At 51.8% G+C, this 17,255-nt stretch overlaps 1 protein-coding gene across 7 annotated transcripts in view; it reads left to right on the forward strand.

Annotated features, from left to right (window-relative positions):
- Window positions 1-2,254: 2,254 nt before the first annotated feature.
- GALNT6 (polypeptide N-acetylgalactosaminyltransferase 6) overlaps window positions 2,255-17,255 on the forward strand; it is a 34,636-nt gene continuing 19,635 nt past the window's right edge. The window contains exons 1-7 of one of the 7 annotated variants that reach the window (XM_059185308.1): window positions 2,266-2,335; window positions 3,312-3,399; window positions 7,903-7,977; window positions 9,405-9,527; window positions 11,245-11,330; window positions 14,459-15,051; window positions 16,800-16,972. In XM_059185308.1, the coding sequence (XP_059041291.1) occupies window positions 14,561-15,051; window positions 16,800-16,972 (664 nt within the window). In that variant the 5' untranslated portion in view covers window positions 2,266-2,335; window positions 3,312-3,399; window positions 7,903-7,977; ... (1 more) ...; window positions 11,245-11,330; window positions 14,459-14,560. Of the gene's footprint in view, window positions 2,336-3,311; window positions 3,400-7,902; window positions 7,978-9,404; window positions 9,528-11,244; window positions 11,331-14,458; window positions 15,052-16,799; window positions 16,973-17,255 lie in introns of all 7 variants that reach the window. The other 6 variants (XM_059185310.1, XM_059185309.1, XM_059185307.1 and 3 more) reach the window with 6 other exon arrangements.

A 17,255-nucleotide genomic window follows, 5' to 3' on the forward strand; every position in this document is an offset into this window, starting at 1 on the left:
ATTCAAGAAAACTATTATTTTTAAGTGGCTTGCCGTCAGTGACAGGCTGAGGTCACCATTGTGCTGTGGTTCACCTCCAGACCTTCCTGGAGTGGAGTGGAGGGCAGGGAGCCCAAACTGTCCTTCCAGCTAGCAGACAGCCCGGTGTATGACACATCAGGGGCAGGTCACATATCCTACACTCCATATAACCCCTCCAAATTAGGAAGCTAAATATTCTAAGGACTCAACGTCATGTTTAAAATTTGAGTCAGCTGAAGTGAAATGAGATGAGTAATTTGCTTCCGGAACGTGAGCACACAACCCAGACAGATGCAGCTTCCTTGAGAAGCCGGACACCACCCTCTCAGGAACCCCAGGCTAGGGTTGGTGGTCATGACTCTGCCATGACCTGGGGATAGATCGGAGGCTGAGTCCAGCCTCCCCTGTCACCCTCAGGTCAAGATGGGTCCTGACTAAAGCTCAAGGGCCCGGTGGGGATCACACAACCCCAAGGGTCCTAGAGGGGAGCTGGAGAAAGGGCTGAGCAAAGACTGTAAGGCTCAGACCATACAGGAGTGTCTAGCCCCCAGGAAGCGAAAACAGGTGCAGCAGCCCACAATCTTCCATAGGAAATGCCCTCCGTCTGAGTTAGACAGCTGTTGAAAAGGCCAGCGACAAGAATGGAAGCAGCTGGAGCTGTGAGGGTCTGTAACGGGGCTAAAAGGGATGATCCGGGTAAATTCTGGAGAAGGTCTCTCTCTTCAGGAGTTTACACCCCAGAGAGAGTCTAGTGTGAATGCAAGGGAGCTGGGCGTGGCATGGAGGGATTGGTGTTATGGACACCTGTCTTTTCTCCTCCTTTGAGGAGAGTCCGTCCTCCTAGGCCCCTTGATCTAAGGTAGCCAGGCAAGGTCTTCTCTAGGCTCCGCAGGCCTGCCTCCTCTCTCCAGACTCCGTCACCAGAAAACCTCTGGCTTTCTGAATAAACAGCTCAATCCAACCTCAGGGTCCCAGATTAGAAAATAAGATTACTTCCCTGAGACCAACTGTGGAGCCCCCAGTTGGTTTCTCTGCCCTTCCCAGTTCATGTGAGGGCAGTCTCCTGGCTCAGATTTACCCACCCACACACGTGCTCCCTCGTCTTAGAGACTTAGAAATACGCGCGCATTTAATAAGGCAAAAAGGAAAACCGAATCAGTGGTCTAAGCTTCTACCATAGAAAATTTCCAAATTGCCATCTACTTGTAGTCACTCCCATTACTCTTCGAGGGCTGAGATAAGGACCTAAAAGATGACATCCCAGAACTGTAGAGTCGGAGAGAAGCGGTGGGCAGCCCGGGGCTATGGCGGGAGACTTCAGAGCCCGGGCTTCCGCACTGGATTTACTGATTCTAATTCTAGCCCTGCCACTACCCGTTCAGTGGTTCTCAAAGTTGAGTAGGTACCAGGATCACTCGGAGCTCTTTTAACAATGCACATTGCTGGACCCCATCCCCAGAGTTTCGTGTTATTCAGATCTGGGTTGAGGCCCAACCATTTACGGTTCTAGCAAAGTATCAGTTGGTAATGATGCCGCTGCTGGCCCGGGAACCACACCTAAAGCCATACTCTAGCTGTGCGCTCAGCCGTCCCCCAAGCATATTCTGGCTAACAACCGTAGTGTTTGCTGGGCCCGGGGGTATACTCGAGACCTGGCGGACGAAGCCCTTCTTTGGGTCCGCGGCACGCAGGTGCCACCTGCTCTCGTCGTCGGATGGGTGGGGAGGAGTCATTTGCCCAAGACCACCCCGCCAGTGAGAAGCAAACTTGGGACGGAGCCCCGGGGCTTCTCACCCGCCGGCCGCCTTCCTCCCCTCCAGCGCCGCTGCCCTGCGGCTCCCAGCGCTCTGAGCCCACGCGCCGCCCGCCGCGGTTCCCTGCACACGCTGCTCCGCGCCGCCCGCGGCTGGGCTTAAAAGCTCTCGTCTTTGGGGTGACGACGTCGCTCCAATCTCCTTCGGCGCGGAAAGCCTGGCCGCCCGGACTGCACCCCGGGTGCGCTGAGATCTGGAGAAGCTGGAGAGGACTGGCTCCTAGCCGCGGTGGGGTGGAGGATGCCTGGGGCCGGGGGCCCCCTCCGCCCGGCCGCCAGCCTCCCGGCGGCCCTAGGCGTAGTCCGGAGTTCCGCCGCCCGCAGCAGCGCTCTGGGGCGCGCCGGGTGGCCGCCCGCACCTCGCCGGGGAGGGGCGCGAAGGGCGCGCCCCAGTGGCTGTGCAGGGCCCGCCCCGGCCCCGCCCTCGCCCTCCAGGACGTCCCGTCGGGAAACCCGCGAGCCGCGCGGCCGAGCGGCTGCGGCTCTGTCTTGGCGCGACAGGTAAGTGACCGAAGCAGCCGGCGACCCTCGCAGGCCCCCTCGACCGACCTCCCCCCGCCCCGGGCCTGGAACGCAGAGCTCTCTCGCTTCTCGGGACTTCCCCCTACTCGAGCTCGCGTCTGCCAGGTCCTTGCTCCCCACCTCACTCCTCCGCCGACCTTCTCCTCTTCCACTTCCTCCTCACCACCCCCCGTAGTGAAATGAAGGGGTTGGGCCAGACTGCTCCTAATCCGTCGTTGTGGCCTCTAGCTCCTCCCTCGGTAGGACCCCCGCCCCCTCCATCTTTGAAGATGAATGAAGGACTCAGACCTCTGGGACTTGGAGGAGTAGGTAGGAGAGGGACAAGCCGTAGCCATCCCTCCAGGGTTCTACAGCCTTTTCCCTTTAGCCATCCGTGCTCCCGCATCCCTTCTGTTCCCCGTCTTCCCAGATTGGGCCACTCCATGTGCTCCGTACAGGAAATATTTCATAGAGATATGCTCCTGCCAGTGCCACGTTGCTCCTGAGTAGAGATAGGGTCTCAGATGACCTCTCTCTGGTGTCGTGGGCCTTTTGGGAGTGGGAGCTGTGTGGCATTGTGGGAAGGGAGTCTCATGGGTGTTCATGACTGTGACTGTCACCAACTTCCCGATTTCCCCGTCACTTCTTCCGACAAGCCCCAGGCTAACTGAAAGGAAAAACCGTTCATTCGTTACTTGCCCCCAGAGCAAGTCATCCCAGACTTTGACTTCTGCAGAGGGTAGGACAGGGCTCTTCTGTGTGTCTGGCTGAAAGGGGGGCTCAGTTTGTCAGCAGAGCTTAAAACGGACCCCTCTACTGGCTGACGCCCATTGCAATAGTCCCAGGGTTTTAACACTGTCCCTCCGGACCCCACAAATGCAGTTTACAGGCACTGGATGAGGTTAGCAACTCTAGACCACTAAAGAGATGTGTAGGCTTCTGCTCATTTTACCAAAGATGTGTATGCACTGCACAGGCGCTTTTCACCTCTCCAACACATGAGCCCCATCCCTACCCATCAGAGGAAGGGTGAAAAGGATGAGACAGACAAATTCACGGACAAGGTAAGGTGAGGGGTTTGAAATATACTTTGGTTCCTATTATCCTGCAGAAGCCAGTATCACGGCACGCAGAAAACTACTTCCAGGGGCATCGGGACGGAAAGGGTGGGACTGTCAAAGAAAAGAGGGAGTCTGGAGCCAGTAGAACCATGAAGGAACCCCCGGCTGCCCGAAATGGCCTCGTTCTTGGTAATCACTGCCCGCAGTTGACAGGACAGCTCATACCCATCCAGAGCAGCATGGAATAACTCACGCCTGGAAAGGGGAGGTGCTGATGCATGTTGGATTCCTTCTGAGATCAGAAACATCTTAGCCCAAGTTCAGGTGTCCGGTTCAGGACATAGGACCATAGGCTTAGTCCCGGTAGCCATTGCCTAGAACGGAAGTCAGGAATAGGAGGGGTAGCTAACCCTAGGAACTTGGGAGGCAGTTGGGTATCGTAAATCGAGGCAGCTGACTTAGCTCTGTCTCTCATTTAGCTGTCTAACCTTGGCCAAATCACATAAACATTCCCTGGGTGGGGAGCAGATGAGAAGGTATCCATGAAAATGCTTTGGTAAAGCTCCAAGCAACAGCCAAGTAAGAGGCAGCATGGTGTCATGGTTAAGAGAGGGGGCTTTGGACAGACCTGGGACTGAGTGCAAATCCGTCCTTTGCTACTTCCTTGCTATGTGACCTTGATTAAGTTGCTTAACCTCCCTGTGCTTCGGTTACCTTACCTGTAGAATGGAAAAGATAATGGTCACTTGATTTGCCAGGGTGAGTAGTGATATCAAACGTGGTGGTGGTATTGCCCCAAGCCCCCTTCAGCTCACACAGAACTCCTCAGCTCTGGAAGTGAAGCTGAGGGTCAGAAGCCGTGTCTGTGTACCGGAGGGAGCCAGCAAGGGGCCGTGCCAAAGACATGCGGGTGAACTTGGTCCTTCACACGGCATTCTGTCCCACTCTGGGAAAGCCCAAAATGTCCGCTCTCATTCAATGAGAATGAGAGTGAGGGTTTGAATAAATGAGAGGTCAAGTGCAGGGCAGTGCCTGTCTCTGTGTTGAGCTCAATGCTGTAATTGTGCTGTGTAAAAAGGCTCACACAGTGAACAAGGTTGGGTTCAGTCTGGGGAGAAAGAGGACGGTTAGAAGACTCTTTTGTGGCACCTGAGAGCCCCATGGGGCCAGGTTATTCTCCTGTATTCCGTGCAATCTGGTCTTGAGCCCTCGGTAGGTTTGAAGGAAGGAAGAAACCCAATCCTCATCCTCAGCTCTACCTCTAACAGAGAACAAAGGACAGACGGACCAAGGCAGTGGAATAGCAGGCCCAAATTCCTCAGGGCTGTAGGATGCTGTGGGGCTGAGAAGGCTAGGTGGGTTGGTCGGAAAAAGCATTCTGGAGGCCAAAGATGGAGGATGAGGAAATTTAAAGACAGGGAAGGAGAAGGCGAACAGGATCTAGGTAATCTGAGTCTAGACCTGTTGGTTCTCCCGGTCTCACAAAATCTAGTAGGGAAGTCCCACACAGGGGGGGAAGTGTGGGCGGTGAAACTTAGTAACAAATACATGGGGGGATCCTGAGGACAGGACCGATGCACCTTAGTCTAAGAAGGCTTCTTGGAGGAGGGGAGGAGTCTAAGGAAGAATTTGAAAGAGAAAAGAACACTGCTTGTTTAGCAAGAATATAAGGGAAAGGTGGTAAGGAGGAAAAGGTAAGGCAGGGAGGGTGAGTGACAACGGGAAGTCCGTTGCTTAGGCCAGGGTTTTGCTAAGGATCAAATACAGACCCGCTCAGATTGTGGAAGGGAGAGGGGCAGGAGGCAGAGGAGGCTGGCAGGCAGCTTCTGCTGAGCCTCCAGATGTGGGGAGATAAGGATGCGGTCTGGGATGACGGTTTTGAGAGAGAGAGGAAGAGGAGGATCCAGGAGGCAGGGAATGAATCAGCAGGACCTGGGAGTGGGCGTGGAGTGAACCTGACCTTGAGAAGGCACTGAAAACTACCCGAGGTGCCTGGGAGTGGGGCAGGGGCAGGAGCTTTTTCAAGGATTTCCGGGCTGGGGACGGGGGCGCGGGAAGGGGGGAGGATTGGGAAGACCCACCAACTTAGGGGGCGGAGTGGAGACCCTAAGCTCCAGGGCTTGGCAAGTTGAGTGTGGGTGGTCCTGGGTAGCTGTCCTACCGCGGGGAGCAAACTATGGGATAAGGAGAGAAGGAAAACCACTGTTCTGCCCTACCCCCTCACCACCCCCTCCTCAAATCTGGGGCCCTCCCTTCAGGAATACGGTTGGGGCCCCTCCTCCCCGCTTCCGTTCTCCCCCTCCCCCACTTGGGCACGGAGGAGCCAGCAGTCTCTGAGCCTTCCTTTGGAGAACAGTTACCCATCCCTGCTGCACCCGACCCAACGGGTCTAGGGTCCTCCAGTGAAAAACCTGTGAGCTGCTGAACTTTGTTTGGTCCCGTATTATTTTGATTTTCAGTGGTCTTTGCGGACTTGGAATAAATGAGCAAACCTTTATCGAGCACTGACTACATGCCAAGCACTGTTCTAGGCGTACCTTGTGAGCAAATTTGGGCTGCGTTTTTCAATGGAATATCCGTGGGTAACTTTGGCTTAAAATGTTATGCAAACATAAAATGAACCTAGATACCAAGGTCGGGAGTGGGGGAGGGGGGAGGAGAACTGGAGAGACTAGCTACGGAAATAACTTTCAGTACATCTTTCTGGGGAAATAGGCCACAGTCCTGCTGCCTGAATCTTGAGGAAAAGTTGAAGTGTCTTGAAGGTGTAATTAAAAGGAAAGTGAAAACCTCCCAGCATTCTGTAATCAAAAGGGTGAGAGGGTGGGAGGAGGGGTTTGCAGGAGAGAACTCACTAAGCTTGAGAACAGAGGAAGTGAAATGAGTGTTGTGTTTGATGGAGAAGTGCTGGTCACAGAAAGAATCCTCTGGCCCCAAAGGGCCTCTCGGTGCCTCCCCTCCTTCCCCAGACCAGTGGCTTGAAATTGACCTGCCCCTCCCCAGCATAATGTCTCGCTCCACACACCTGCGCCCTCAGTGAGATCGGTCTGACAGTCATCACTTTTTCGAAGAACCTGTAATTGAGCTGTAGTCTGAGTAACTTGAGCAGACATCCCCGTGGTGGTGTCGGCTGCTTACTTCCTGGCTGCCACGTCTCCCGGAGGTGAGCGGCTTAGCAGATAAACAGAAACTTTGTTACAAAAAGGCCACCTGGCTGGCAAGGGCGTGTTCTGGGGTGGGTGACTCGGGTTGTCACGGAAGCTGAAACTTTGCCTGGGACTTACAATTTTGTCATTGTTAAAGCATTTGTCGTCCTATGTAGGCTCTGGGGAAGGGCAGGCGCCAGGGAGGGGCGGGGCTGTGTAAGAGTGGCATGGTGGGTGGTGGGGAGACTGGGGAAAAGAGCCTGGCCCCAGGCTCACGGGAGCCTAACCCAGTCCCCACCCACCCAGGTGACCTCCAAGAGGGAGGTAAGAATATGAGAACAGAGCAGTGTCCTGGGAATTGGGAGACTGGCATCTGCTTCTGGGAGCCACAAGCTGTGTGATACTAGGGAAGTCACCGAACCCCTCTGGCCTGTCCTGTAAGAGGAGGGCGCTGGACTCATGGGCAGACCCAGTCAAAGGGGCCTGCCGAGGGTGTGACAACAGAGTGTCACGGAACTCAAATGCTTGCCGCTCTAAGAGCATTCAAAATATCATCTAGTGAAGCCAGCGTTTACCCCTGTAGCTTGGAACAGCTCACTTGAACCGCTTGGGCTTCATCTCCTTGAACAAGCATTTATGGAATATCTACTCCCTGAAAAACCTGGGCTAGACTTTGCAAGAGACAAAACGGGTAAAACACCCTGCCTCTCTGGCCAGGCGCTCACAAAGGGGTGAGAGAGAACAGACTCCTTTGAACCTGAGGCGGGCAGTGAGGAGCCCAGTGTGGAAGCACTGGCACAGGAGGGACAGGAGGGTGGAGAGAGGAATTCTGGGAGATCTGAAGGGGCTTCTTGGAGGAGGCTATAATGTAAAAAGGAGGGACAGCACTGGGTCACTGGCTTTCAACTTCTGTGACTGGGCCAAAATAAGAAAGACCTTTTACAGCAAGACGTGGTGACAACTCACCTACAAGGGTATCCCAAAAATCTTAGGGCGCTTTTACACTTGACTCACATCAGAGGTATGAATTCTACAATCAGACAGAAAAGCATCATTTGAAAATGTAGGAATTTACATTTCTTTCACTTTTATTGAGTTTTATGAATTTTATTTTACTTTATTTTTAAAGATTTTTATTCATTTATTTGACAGAGACACAGCGAGAGAGGGAACATAAGCAGGGGGAGTGGGAGAGGGAGATGCAGGCTTCCCATCAAGCAGGGAGCCATAGAGGGAGCTCAATCCCAGGACCCTGTGATCATGACCTGACCTGAAGGCAGATGCATAATGACTGAGCCACCCAGGTGCCCCAGTTTTACAAATTTTAAACAACAAAATTTTCCTTTTCATTTTGTATCAGGACATGTTTATCATCTCTAATGGGCAGAGACAAGCATAAAATAAAAATTTGTTCATCAGAATTCATAAAAATCAGGTAAAAGAAATTTTAATAAAATTTTCAAGTGATGTTCTTGAGTCTATAGTGTTTACACTTCTGACGTTATTAATGCTTAAAACTGCTAAGACTTTTGGTACACTCTACATATGTATATCTAATAACTGATATGAAATAAAAAAAAAAAAACACCCATATTGCATGCGATCCACTTTGGCATTTTCTTTTTTGTTCTATTCTATTCTGATCTTTTTTTCTTTTTAAGATTTTATTTATTTATTTGAGAGAGGGAGAGTGTGGGCATGGGCAAGAGCCAGGGGAGGGGCAGAGGGAGAGAGAGAAGCAGGCTCCCTGCTGAGTGGGGAGCCCCGATGCTGGGCTCAATCCCAGGACCCCAGGACCTAAGCTGTAGGCAGACACTTAACCAACTGAGACACCCACGTACCCCTCTATTCTCATCTTTTAAAGAATATTTTCATGCTGATTTGCAGCACTTTAAATTTAGTACACAATCCTACAGTGAGTTGTAATCAGTGGTTTGATAGACCCTGGGGCTGGGTGAAACCTCAGTGACAGAAAGTAAGCTTGTGTTCTGGCTAGTGAGGCCAGAGGGGCAGGTCCCATTTGTACAATCTAAGAAAGCTTCCTGGAGGAAGAGGATTTCTGGCATCATCTCGGTACTGAAACAAGATGGTTCATGTGTGGCAATGCCAAGCATGGCTGGAGGAAAAAGCATTGGGAATTCCCCTCACCAGTAGCAGGAGGGGAATGAGTGGGTGAGGGCTATGGACACATTTGCCAGTGGTCCTGGAGACCAGGTGTGGGAGCTCAAATGTGGGGGAGCTGTACAAGACACTGCGGGGGAGAATCCTGTGAACTTGACCAAGTAATACATACAACAGGGACTACTCCTTGACCAGGCTGGTGGAGGGCTGATTCCCTACTCTTGCTAACCACACTTCTGGGACTCTCCCATGCAGAGGCCAGAAATCCTGAATCCCAAAGTCTTCTGGCTTCCATCCGATTATGTGTCCCTTCTGCTGGGCTCTTTCTTTCTTTTTTTTTTTTTTTTTTAATATTTTATTTATTCATTGGGCAGACAGAGATCACAAGTAGGCAGAGAAGCAGGCAGAGAGAGGAGGAAGCAGACTCCCTGCTGAGCAGAGAGCCCTATTCCGGGCTCTATCCCAGGACCCTGGGATCATGACCTGAGCTGAAGGCAGAGGCTTAACCCACTGAGCCACCCAGGCGCTCTGCTGGGCTCTTTCTTATTGCTCACATGTTGAGCAAACAGAGACCTCGTTCCTTACCGCCACAGCTAATCACAGGTGTCTCATTTCATTTCAGGATGTGGTTAGTACCTTGAGGAACTGCAGTCTCCAGAGAGCAAGGCTTAGACAGGCAGGCTGGATTGAGAGAGCAGAAGCTTGGAAGGATTCAATTTAACCCTAGGTCTCTTTGTCCAGGGGAAATAAAAGGAGCAGAGGTGAACCCCACTGCAAAGGACCACGAGACAATGCCCGGACAAGGGAATTGGAGTGATCTGGGTGATTCTAAGTGAATCAATCAGGGAGGACTTCTTAGAGGAGGTGAGTCGCGAACACTTGGCAGCAGCTGGTAACTAAACTCTTACCAGGTCTTTGTTTCTGACTGTGCTCCCTTTCTTGCTGGAGTGGGAAGGTAGACAGAAAGTATCAGGGAAGGTGCAGCCTGCAGGATGGTTCAACACTGTCATGGCAAACACCCCCCACTTTTCAGACTCTGTTATTTGTGCTTAGCTGACGCAGTTCCAGAATTGAGGAGGTGTCTAGCTCAACGCCTTGTGCTGGCCCAGCATAGCTCAACCTCTAGGGCAAAAATCTGCCTCTCCACTGTATCCTCATTCCCTCCTTGAAGGCTTCTTCCAACCCAAAGAGATCTACCTCTTTCAACTTAGCACTTCCCATCTGTGCTGTTATTAAGTTTTAATTTTATTAATTCTTGAAGAAGTAATGTCATCAGGGCTCAAAGTGCAAAAGGGTGTTCGGTGAGAGCTCTTTTTCCTGCTCCCATCTTCTCCTTGGACAGGTGCTACCTGGAGCCAGCGCTAGCAGTTCTTATTCTCCAACTAGATTTTAAACTCTCTTAGGAAAAGGAATTCTCTCCTATTGCTCCCTGTCCCTCTGTGTCCCACCCCATCACCCATGGGACTTTTCCTAGCACCATATCCTCCCTCCTGATCCACACCACTACTATCTTGGGTCAGGCACACCCCCCACCCAACCCCTCTCCATTAGCCATCCAGTTGCCAGTCCGATCCATCTCCTAGACACCCTCCACCAGCTGGCCTACTGTCTTCCTGTAATGCTGGGCTCTGGCTAAGCTTTTGTTGCTCCCATACCTCAGGTCAAGGCAAACTCCTTGGCATGATGACCCAGTTGCAGCCACCTCTCCAGGCCCGTCCTCAGCAATTCCTGTCTTCATGCTCCCACCATACCAAACCACGGGCAGTTCTCTGCTTGGCCGTGCTATCTCCTGCCTCTAGACCTTAGTCTGTGCCATTCCCTCTGCCTGAAATGCACTCACCTTGCCTGGCCAGCCCCTTCCTGTGGGTGAGTGCTCAGGTCAGGCACCTCCCACCGAGGGACTTCTTCACTGCCAACACTCTTCTGCACTTGTTGAGTTTTCTGTGTCCTCTCTTCCTGGGCATCAAGGATGCCTGTCTCCCTAGGCGATTTCCATTTAAAAATCTGACTTCCCCGGGGCACCTGGGTGGCTCAGACATCAGGCATCTGCCTTTGGCTCAGGTCATGATCCCAGGGTCCTGGGATTCAGCCCCACATGGGGATCCCTGCTCCACAGGAAGCCTGCTTCTCCCTCTCCCACTCCCCCACTTGTGTTCCCTCTCTCACTGTCTCTCTCTCTGTCAAATGGATAAAGAAAATCTTAAATAAACAAATAAATAAATAAATAAAATTTGACTTCTCAGGTCAATTATACTCCAATTGAAAAAAAATCTGACTTTTCCAATTGAGTCTATGGTCCTTGAGGGCTGTACTTGCTCATCTCTGTCTACCCCCCTTGTGATAAGGAAAACAAGTTTTGAGAAAGACAACTTTGTTCTTCGGAGTTGCTGCCTTGGCATTTTATCAAGTATGATCATCCTACTCACATCTATAGTCTGGACGTTTCAATAAGGACTTGAGTTTAGAACACCTGCCAAAAGTTCCCACTTCGCTTTTAGCGGGGCACCTTTTTAAAATAATCACTTAGGAGTTAAGCCCAAGCAAAGTTACTGACCTCTGTCCCAATCACCTTTGAGTATAGGTGCTCTCTGTCTCCCGCTTGCCGGTGGCCCCAAACTGAGGACAGCCTTTCCCCCGGCTCATTGCGCCCCCTCCCTTCTGGGACTGGTAAGTACAAATCAGTCTTGTACCTCTGCTTCTTCCTTTGTGTGGATGTGTTGAAACTGGGCCTTCAAGTCAGAATGGCCCCATGGGTTTCACTTCCCCTAAGTGGGACCTCAGATGCTGGGGGAGCGACCTGCCAATCCCGTGGGGGTGGCTTGTGCCTCCTTGCTCAGCAGGTCGTAACCTGAATATTCTTAATTCTGTATATAAGCTCCCACTTAACACACCTGTCTGGCAGAGTACCTGGCACGTAGCAGGTGTTCCCAGTGCTGGCAGAACGAACACATATCCTCTCCCGACTCCTGATACAAAACAGTGGCTCAGAGAGATTTTGTTTTGACTTTTGATGATGCTACTGAATCCACTGTTATAAAAGAAAACTATGTCTAGCCCTGTTCCCTCTTGAGATCACAGTGGGCCCATCTCCCCCAGATCCAAGTGACTCCAGACACCAGGCTTCTCTCCACAGGCAGGAAGGAACTTGTGTGTTTAAATGACAGCGTTAAGTAGCTCAACCGGCATTACTTTTATTTTTTTTTTTATTTTTTTTTTTTAAAGACTTTATTTATTTATTTGACAGAGAGAAATCACAAGTAGGTAGAGAGGCAGGCAGAGAGAGAGAGAGGAGGAAGCAGGCTCCCTGCTGAGCAGAGAGCCCGATGTGGGACTCGATCCCAGGACCCTGAGATCATGACCTGAGCCGAAGGCAGCGGCTTTAACCACTGAGCCACCCAGGCACCCCCGGCATTACTTTTAAACAAGACATGCCACCAGTAATGAATGTGGCTTTGGCCAAGGACCAGGTACTTGAGGATAATTGCTGGGAAGCTGAGCAGGGATTTATTAATTATAATAATAGGAATAATTGATAGCATTTATCAAGGGCTTATTATGTGCCCAGCATGCTGCTGAGTATTTTGCAGACATCATCTCTGATTTCACCTCACTGTAACCCTGTGCATTAAGTATTTGTTACCCCCACTTTCTCGAGGAGGAAATGGAGCCTTAGAAAGATGACCAGCTCTGTCCCAGGGACACACAGATGCTAACAATGGAAACTAACACTTTTTGAGAACTTACTATGTACACAGACTGCTAAAGTTTTTCCATGAATTATTTCGTTGAGCTTTAATCCTTACTACACTCAGAGTAGATGCTATTGTTACTAGAACGGGCAAAACTGGGATTTGTACCCAGGTGTCTTGCCACCAACATCTAGTGTTTAACCAATAAGCTTTATTCTTCCAGGGGCGCCTGGGTGGCTCAGTTGGTTTAGTGTCTGCCTTCAGCTCAGGTTGTAATCCCAGGGTCCTGGGATCAAGTCCCGAAATGGGCTCCCTGCTCAGTGGGGAGCCTGCTTCTCCCTCTGCCGTTGCCTCTCCCCCTTGACCCCCACGTGCACACACACTCTCTCTCACATAAATAAATAAAAGCTTTAACAAAAAAAAAAAAAAAAAAAAAGCACCTTATGCTCCTAGAGTTCTCCACAGAAAGTTTTGCATTCGTCCTTTGAGCTATGCGACTATGGGCCTAAGGGTAGAAGCTGGTGAACACGTAATCCCATTTCTGCCTGAAAGATGTTGTCATAGAACCTCAGGTATTTTTTTTTCTTTAATTAAATATGAGTAGATAGAGAAAAATATTTGCAAAATACATGTAAGGGTGTAGAGAATACCATTTCCACCAGCAGCCGCCATTCCCACACATTTTCTTCCCTCCCCAGAAATTTTGGTTTTATTATTCCTTCAGGGTTTCCCCACCGCCTTCATTTTTCTTTATAGCTTGACCACCCATTTATTTTTGTGTTCATAAACAGTATCATTAGTTTCCCAGTTTTCTGAATTTTCTGCAAGTGGGTGCATCCTGTTTGTATCTTTTTTTTAAATTTTTTATTTATTTATTTGACAGAGATCACAAGTAGGCAGAGAGACAGGCAGAGAGAGAGGAAGGGAAGCGGGCTCTCTGCTCAGCAGGGATTTGTACCCAGGTGTCTTGCCACCAACATCTAGTGTTTAACCAATAAGCTTTATTGTGGGGCTCGATCCCAGGACCCCGAGATCATGACCTGAGCTGAAGGCAGAGGCTTTAACCCACTGAGCCACCCAGGCGCCCCATCCTGTTTGTATCCTGCTGTGGCCTCCTGTCTGGTCCTGGCGACTGTCCCATGCAGCTGCTTGTCAAGGTAGCTCATGCTTTGTCACTGCTGTAGAGTTCTCCGTGCTGTGGGTATTTCTCACTTGTTCATTCTGTCGGTGGACATGGAGTGTTTCTAACTTGGACTGTTGCAGTTGGCGCTGCTCAGAGCTTTCCTGTACGCGCCTCCTGGCTCATAGATCCAGGAGTTTCTCTGGGATATAAAACTGGGCGTAAAATTGCAGGGTCATTGGGTGTGTATTTTTTTTTCTTCTTCATAATTTTTCTAAAAGATTTGTTTATTTGGGAGGCTCAGTGCGTTAAAGCCTCTGCCTTCGGCTCAGGTCGTGATCCCAGGGTCCTGGGATCGAGCCCCACATCTGGCTCTCTGCTCCGCAGGGAGCCTGCTTCCTCTTCTCTCTCTCTCTCTGCCTGTGTCTCTGCCTACTTGTGATCTCTGTCTGTCAAATAAATAAATAAAATCTTTTTTTTTTAAGATTTGTTTATTTGTTATTTGAGAGAGAGAGAGCAGGGAAAGGGGCAGAGGGAGAGAGAATTCCAAGCAGGCTCCCCACTGAGCATGGAGCCCAACCCGGGACTCCACCCGGGGACCCTGAGATCATGATCTGAGCCGAAACCAAGAGGCAGAGGCTTAACCGACTGCACCACCCAGGCACCCCTGGGTGGGCACATTTTAAAATTTTGCTTGATAATGTCACATTATTTCCCAAAGCCGTTATGTCGATTAAACCTTTTCACGCAGAGTTTCGGCATTTGGTAATCCCAGATCCGTGGGTGTCAGTCTCAGAGTAGGAGAGCAATGCTGAGTCTGGTTCCTCATCTTGTGGCTAGAGGGAACTGAGGCACAGAAGAGTGATGTGATGGGGCCGAGGTGTGGTCACCATTCAGGGACAGAGCCGGGACTCAAACCCCAAGCCCCCAGAGTCCCTCCACACTGCTGCCTTGGCTCATTTCTCTCTCTCCTCTTCCCTTCTCAGGCTGAGGCCCCAAGGAGTGGCTGCTACAACCTATCGAGCTATTTCCAGGGTTGGGCACAGCACTCGGGCTGACCCGGCCAGGGTCCCCTTTGGGCCCTGAGGATGCGGCTTTTCCGCAGACGCCACATGCCCCTGCGCCTGGCCATGGTGGGCAGTGCCTTCGTGCTCTTCCTCTTCATCCTGCACAGGGATGTGAGTAGCACGGAGCAGGCCACTGAGAAACCATGGCTGAAGTCCTTGGTGAGCCAGAAGGATCACGTGCTGGACCTCATGCTGGGGGCCGTGAACAACCTTCGAGATTCGATGCCCAAGCTCCAGATCAGGGCTCCCGAGCCCCAGGAGACGCCCATCTCCACAAACCAGTCCTGCCTGCCTGGGTTCTACACTCCAGCTGAGCTGAAGCCCTTCTGGGAACGGCCACCCCAGGATCCCAATAGCCCCGGGGCAGATGGGAAGGCATTTCAGAAGGACAAGTGGACACGCCTGGAGACCCAGGAAAAGGAAGAAGGCTATAAGAAGCACTGTTTCAATGCCTTTGCCAGTGACCGGATTTCCCTGCAGAGGGCCCTGGGGCCAGACACCCGACCCCCTGAGTAAGTAGCCCCCAGAGTCCTGGGGGGAGGCCAGGGTTCTGCCCTAGGTGTGGCTGGTGCGGTCATGGCCATGGGCCAAATGCCAGGTAGAGAGCTGCTGGTGATTGTATGATATGGGCAAGGATTTCCTCTAAGCCCTCCCTTCTTTTCCTGACCAGTGCCCTTATCCTCGGCCTTGGTATTGTGGTCAGGCCAGAGGCCCAGGGAGACCGTGACAGTAAAATGACCAAGGTGATGGGATACAGAAGGAGGAGTTCAGGTCCCAGGACCTGGCACCAGGGTAAATGGGAGGGATGATTCCAGATTGCAGACTCGATGGCCCGCCCTCTGCGGAGGCCTGCCCAAGAAGAGCCTGTGGGACTCTGCCATTGAGCTGTTGAGAAAGGGCTGTTTCCGGACAGGAGCCTGGATAGTCAGGACCATCCCTCCACCTCCTGGCTTCCCTCTGTGAAGGGCCACAGAACCAGGAATTCACTCCAGCCTCCATGTGGAGCCATTTTTACTTACCGCCCCGGGCAGTGAACCAACACAGAGATCTCTGAGCTCCAAGCCTCACTCTGAGGCTGCCATGGCCTGCTCACGTTGTCCTCAAGTCATAGATTTTGTCTGTCCCAGCTCAAGAGTTAGATCCTTTCTCGCCTTTTCTCACATGGCAACCCCCTTCTTGAGTTCATTGAGTACTTAGTGCTGGAACCTAGGGGTCCTCAGACTTGGACCAAGTATCAAAGTCCTAGATGGAGGGGCCACTCGGAGTTCTCAAGAGCTCCTCAGCAGGGAGGGGTGTCAGGCAGGAGGGCAGCCAGGGGAGGAAGTTGGGGAATCATTTCTGGAGGATTCGTAAGAAATCTGACAGCAGAGGGGGGATAAGAAAGGCCGTCAGGGGGCGCGTGGGTGGCTCAGTCAGTTAAACACCTGCCTTCAGCTCAGGTCAGGGTTCCAGGTCCTGGGATGGAGACCCGCATCCACATTCGACTCCCTGCTCAGCGGGAAGCCTGCTTCTCCCTCTCCCTCTGCCGCTCCCCCTGCTTCTTCTCTCTCTCTCTCTAACAAGTAAAATAAAATCTTAAAAAGAAGAGAGAGGGAAAAAAATAGACTGTCAGCCCAAATGATTCCCTGAGGTCTAGGATTCTCAGCATCCTACCCCCAGCCAAGACGGAGTGTCAAGAGTGTGGCGGTGTGGCCACCTACTCAGGGTAGCTGGAGCCGATGAAGACACAGAAAAGGTCACAGGAAATCATGTGTGATGATAGTATCAGATTACAGGGAATTAATGAGGAAATGGGTTAGAGAAGCACTGTAAATTGTAAAGAAAAGAGCCTTTTTCTCTCCTGGAGTATGGAAATTGTAGTCACTTTTCTCAGATGTCAAATTTGCCCTTTATTACATCCCCTTGGGGACCTCCAGATTGGATTACACTTTCTGCAGCGCACACATTACTGAGGAAGAAAGAGTCAGCCCTGGGAACTCCTGGAGCAGACAAGAGAAGTCAAGGGGAGGGCAAGGGAGCCCTCTGCCTCAAGCTGGGGCACCGAGCCAGCAGTGGGGCAGATGGGGTTTGGAATGGGTTCGCTAGGACCTGTGCAGAGGCTCGGGTTGGTGGAAGATCAGAGTGAGCCAGGAACAGGGAGCAGCTCCTCCCAGCCGCATGGAAGAGCAGAAGACAGTGATGGCAACCTGTGGACAGGGACCTCCTACCCCCGGAGCTCCTGAGGACCTGGAGAGCTGTATCAATGCTTCCATCCTCCTAGATGTGTCGACCAGAAGTTCCGCCGCTGCCCTCCACTGCCCACCACCAGCGTCATCATCGTGTTTCACAACGAGGCCTGGTCCACACTGCTGCGAACTGTGTACAGTGTGCTGCACACTGCCCCTGCCATCCTGCTGAAGGAGATCATACTGGTGGATGACGCCAGCACTGATGGTGAGGCTGGAGGGGGCCCCGGTGGGAGAGCCATTGTCTCCCCTGGTACTCCGGAAGGAGGGCGGGTCCTCTGGGGAGAGCACGCACCCCCACTACCTGTGACCTGGTACCACTGCTCATCATAAAGGCCAGGAGCAGGGAGAAGGAAGGGGAGGGAGAGGAAGGTAGGAGCAGGGGCCACATAGACCACATTCCCAGAGCCGAATCTTATTCCCATGTCAGCCGGTGAGCTCTCAAAGCTTTGCAGTTCTGGTTTCTGAGACTCTTAGAGCTGCCCAGCGCA

This window comes from Mustela lutreola, chromosome 8 (assembly GCF_030435805.1).
Source record: "Mustela lutreola isolate mMusLut2 chromosome 8, mMusLut2.pri, whole genome shotgun sequence".
NCBI classification, from domain to species: domain Eukaryota; kingdom Metazoa; phylum Chordata; class Mammalia; order Carnivora; family Mustelidae; genus Mustela; species Mustela lutreola.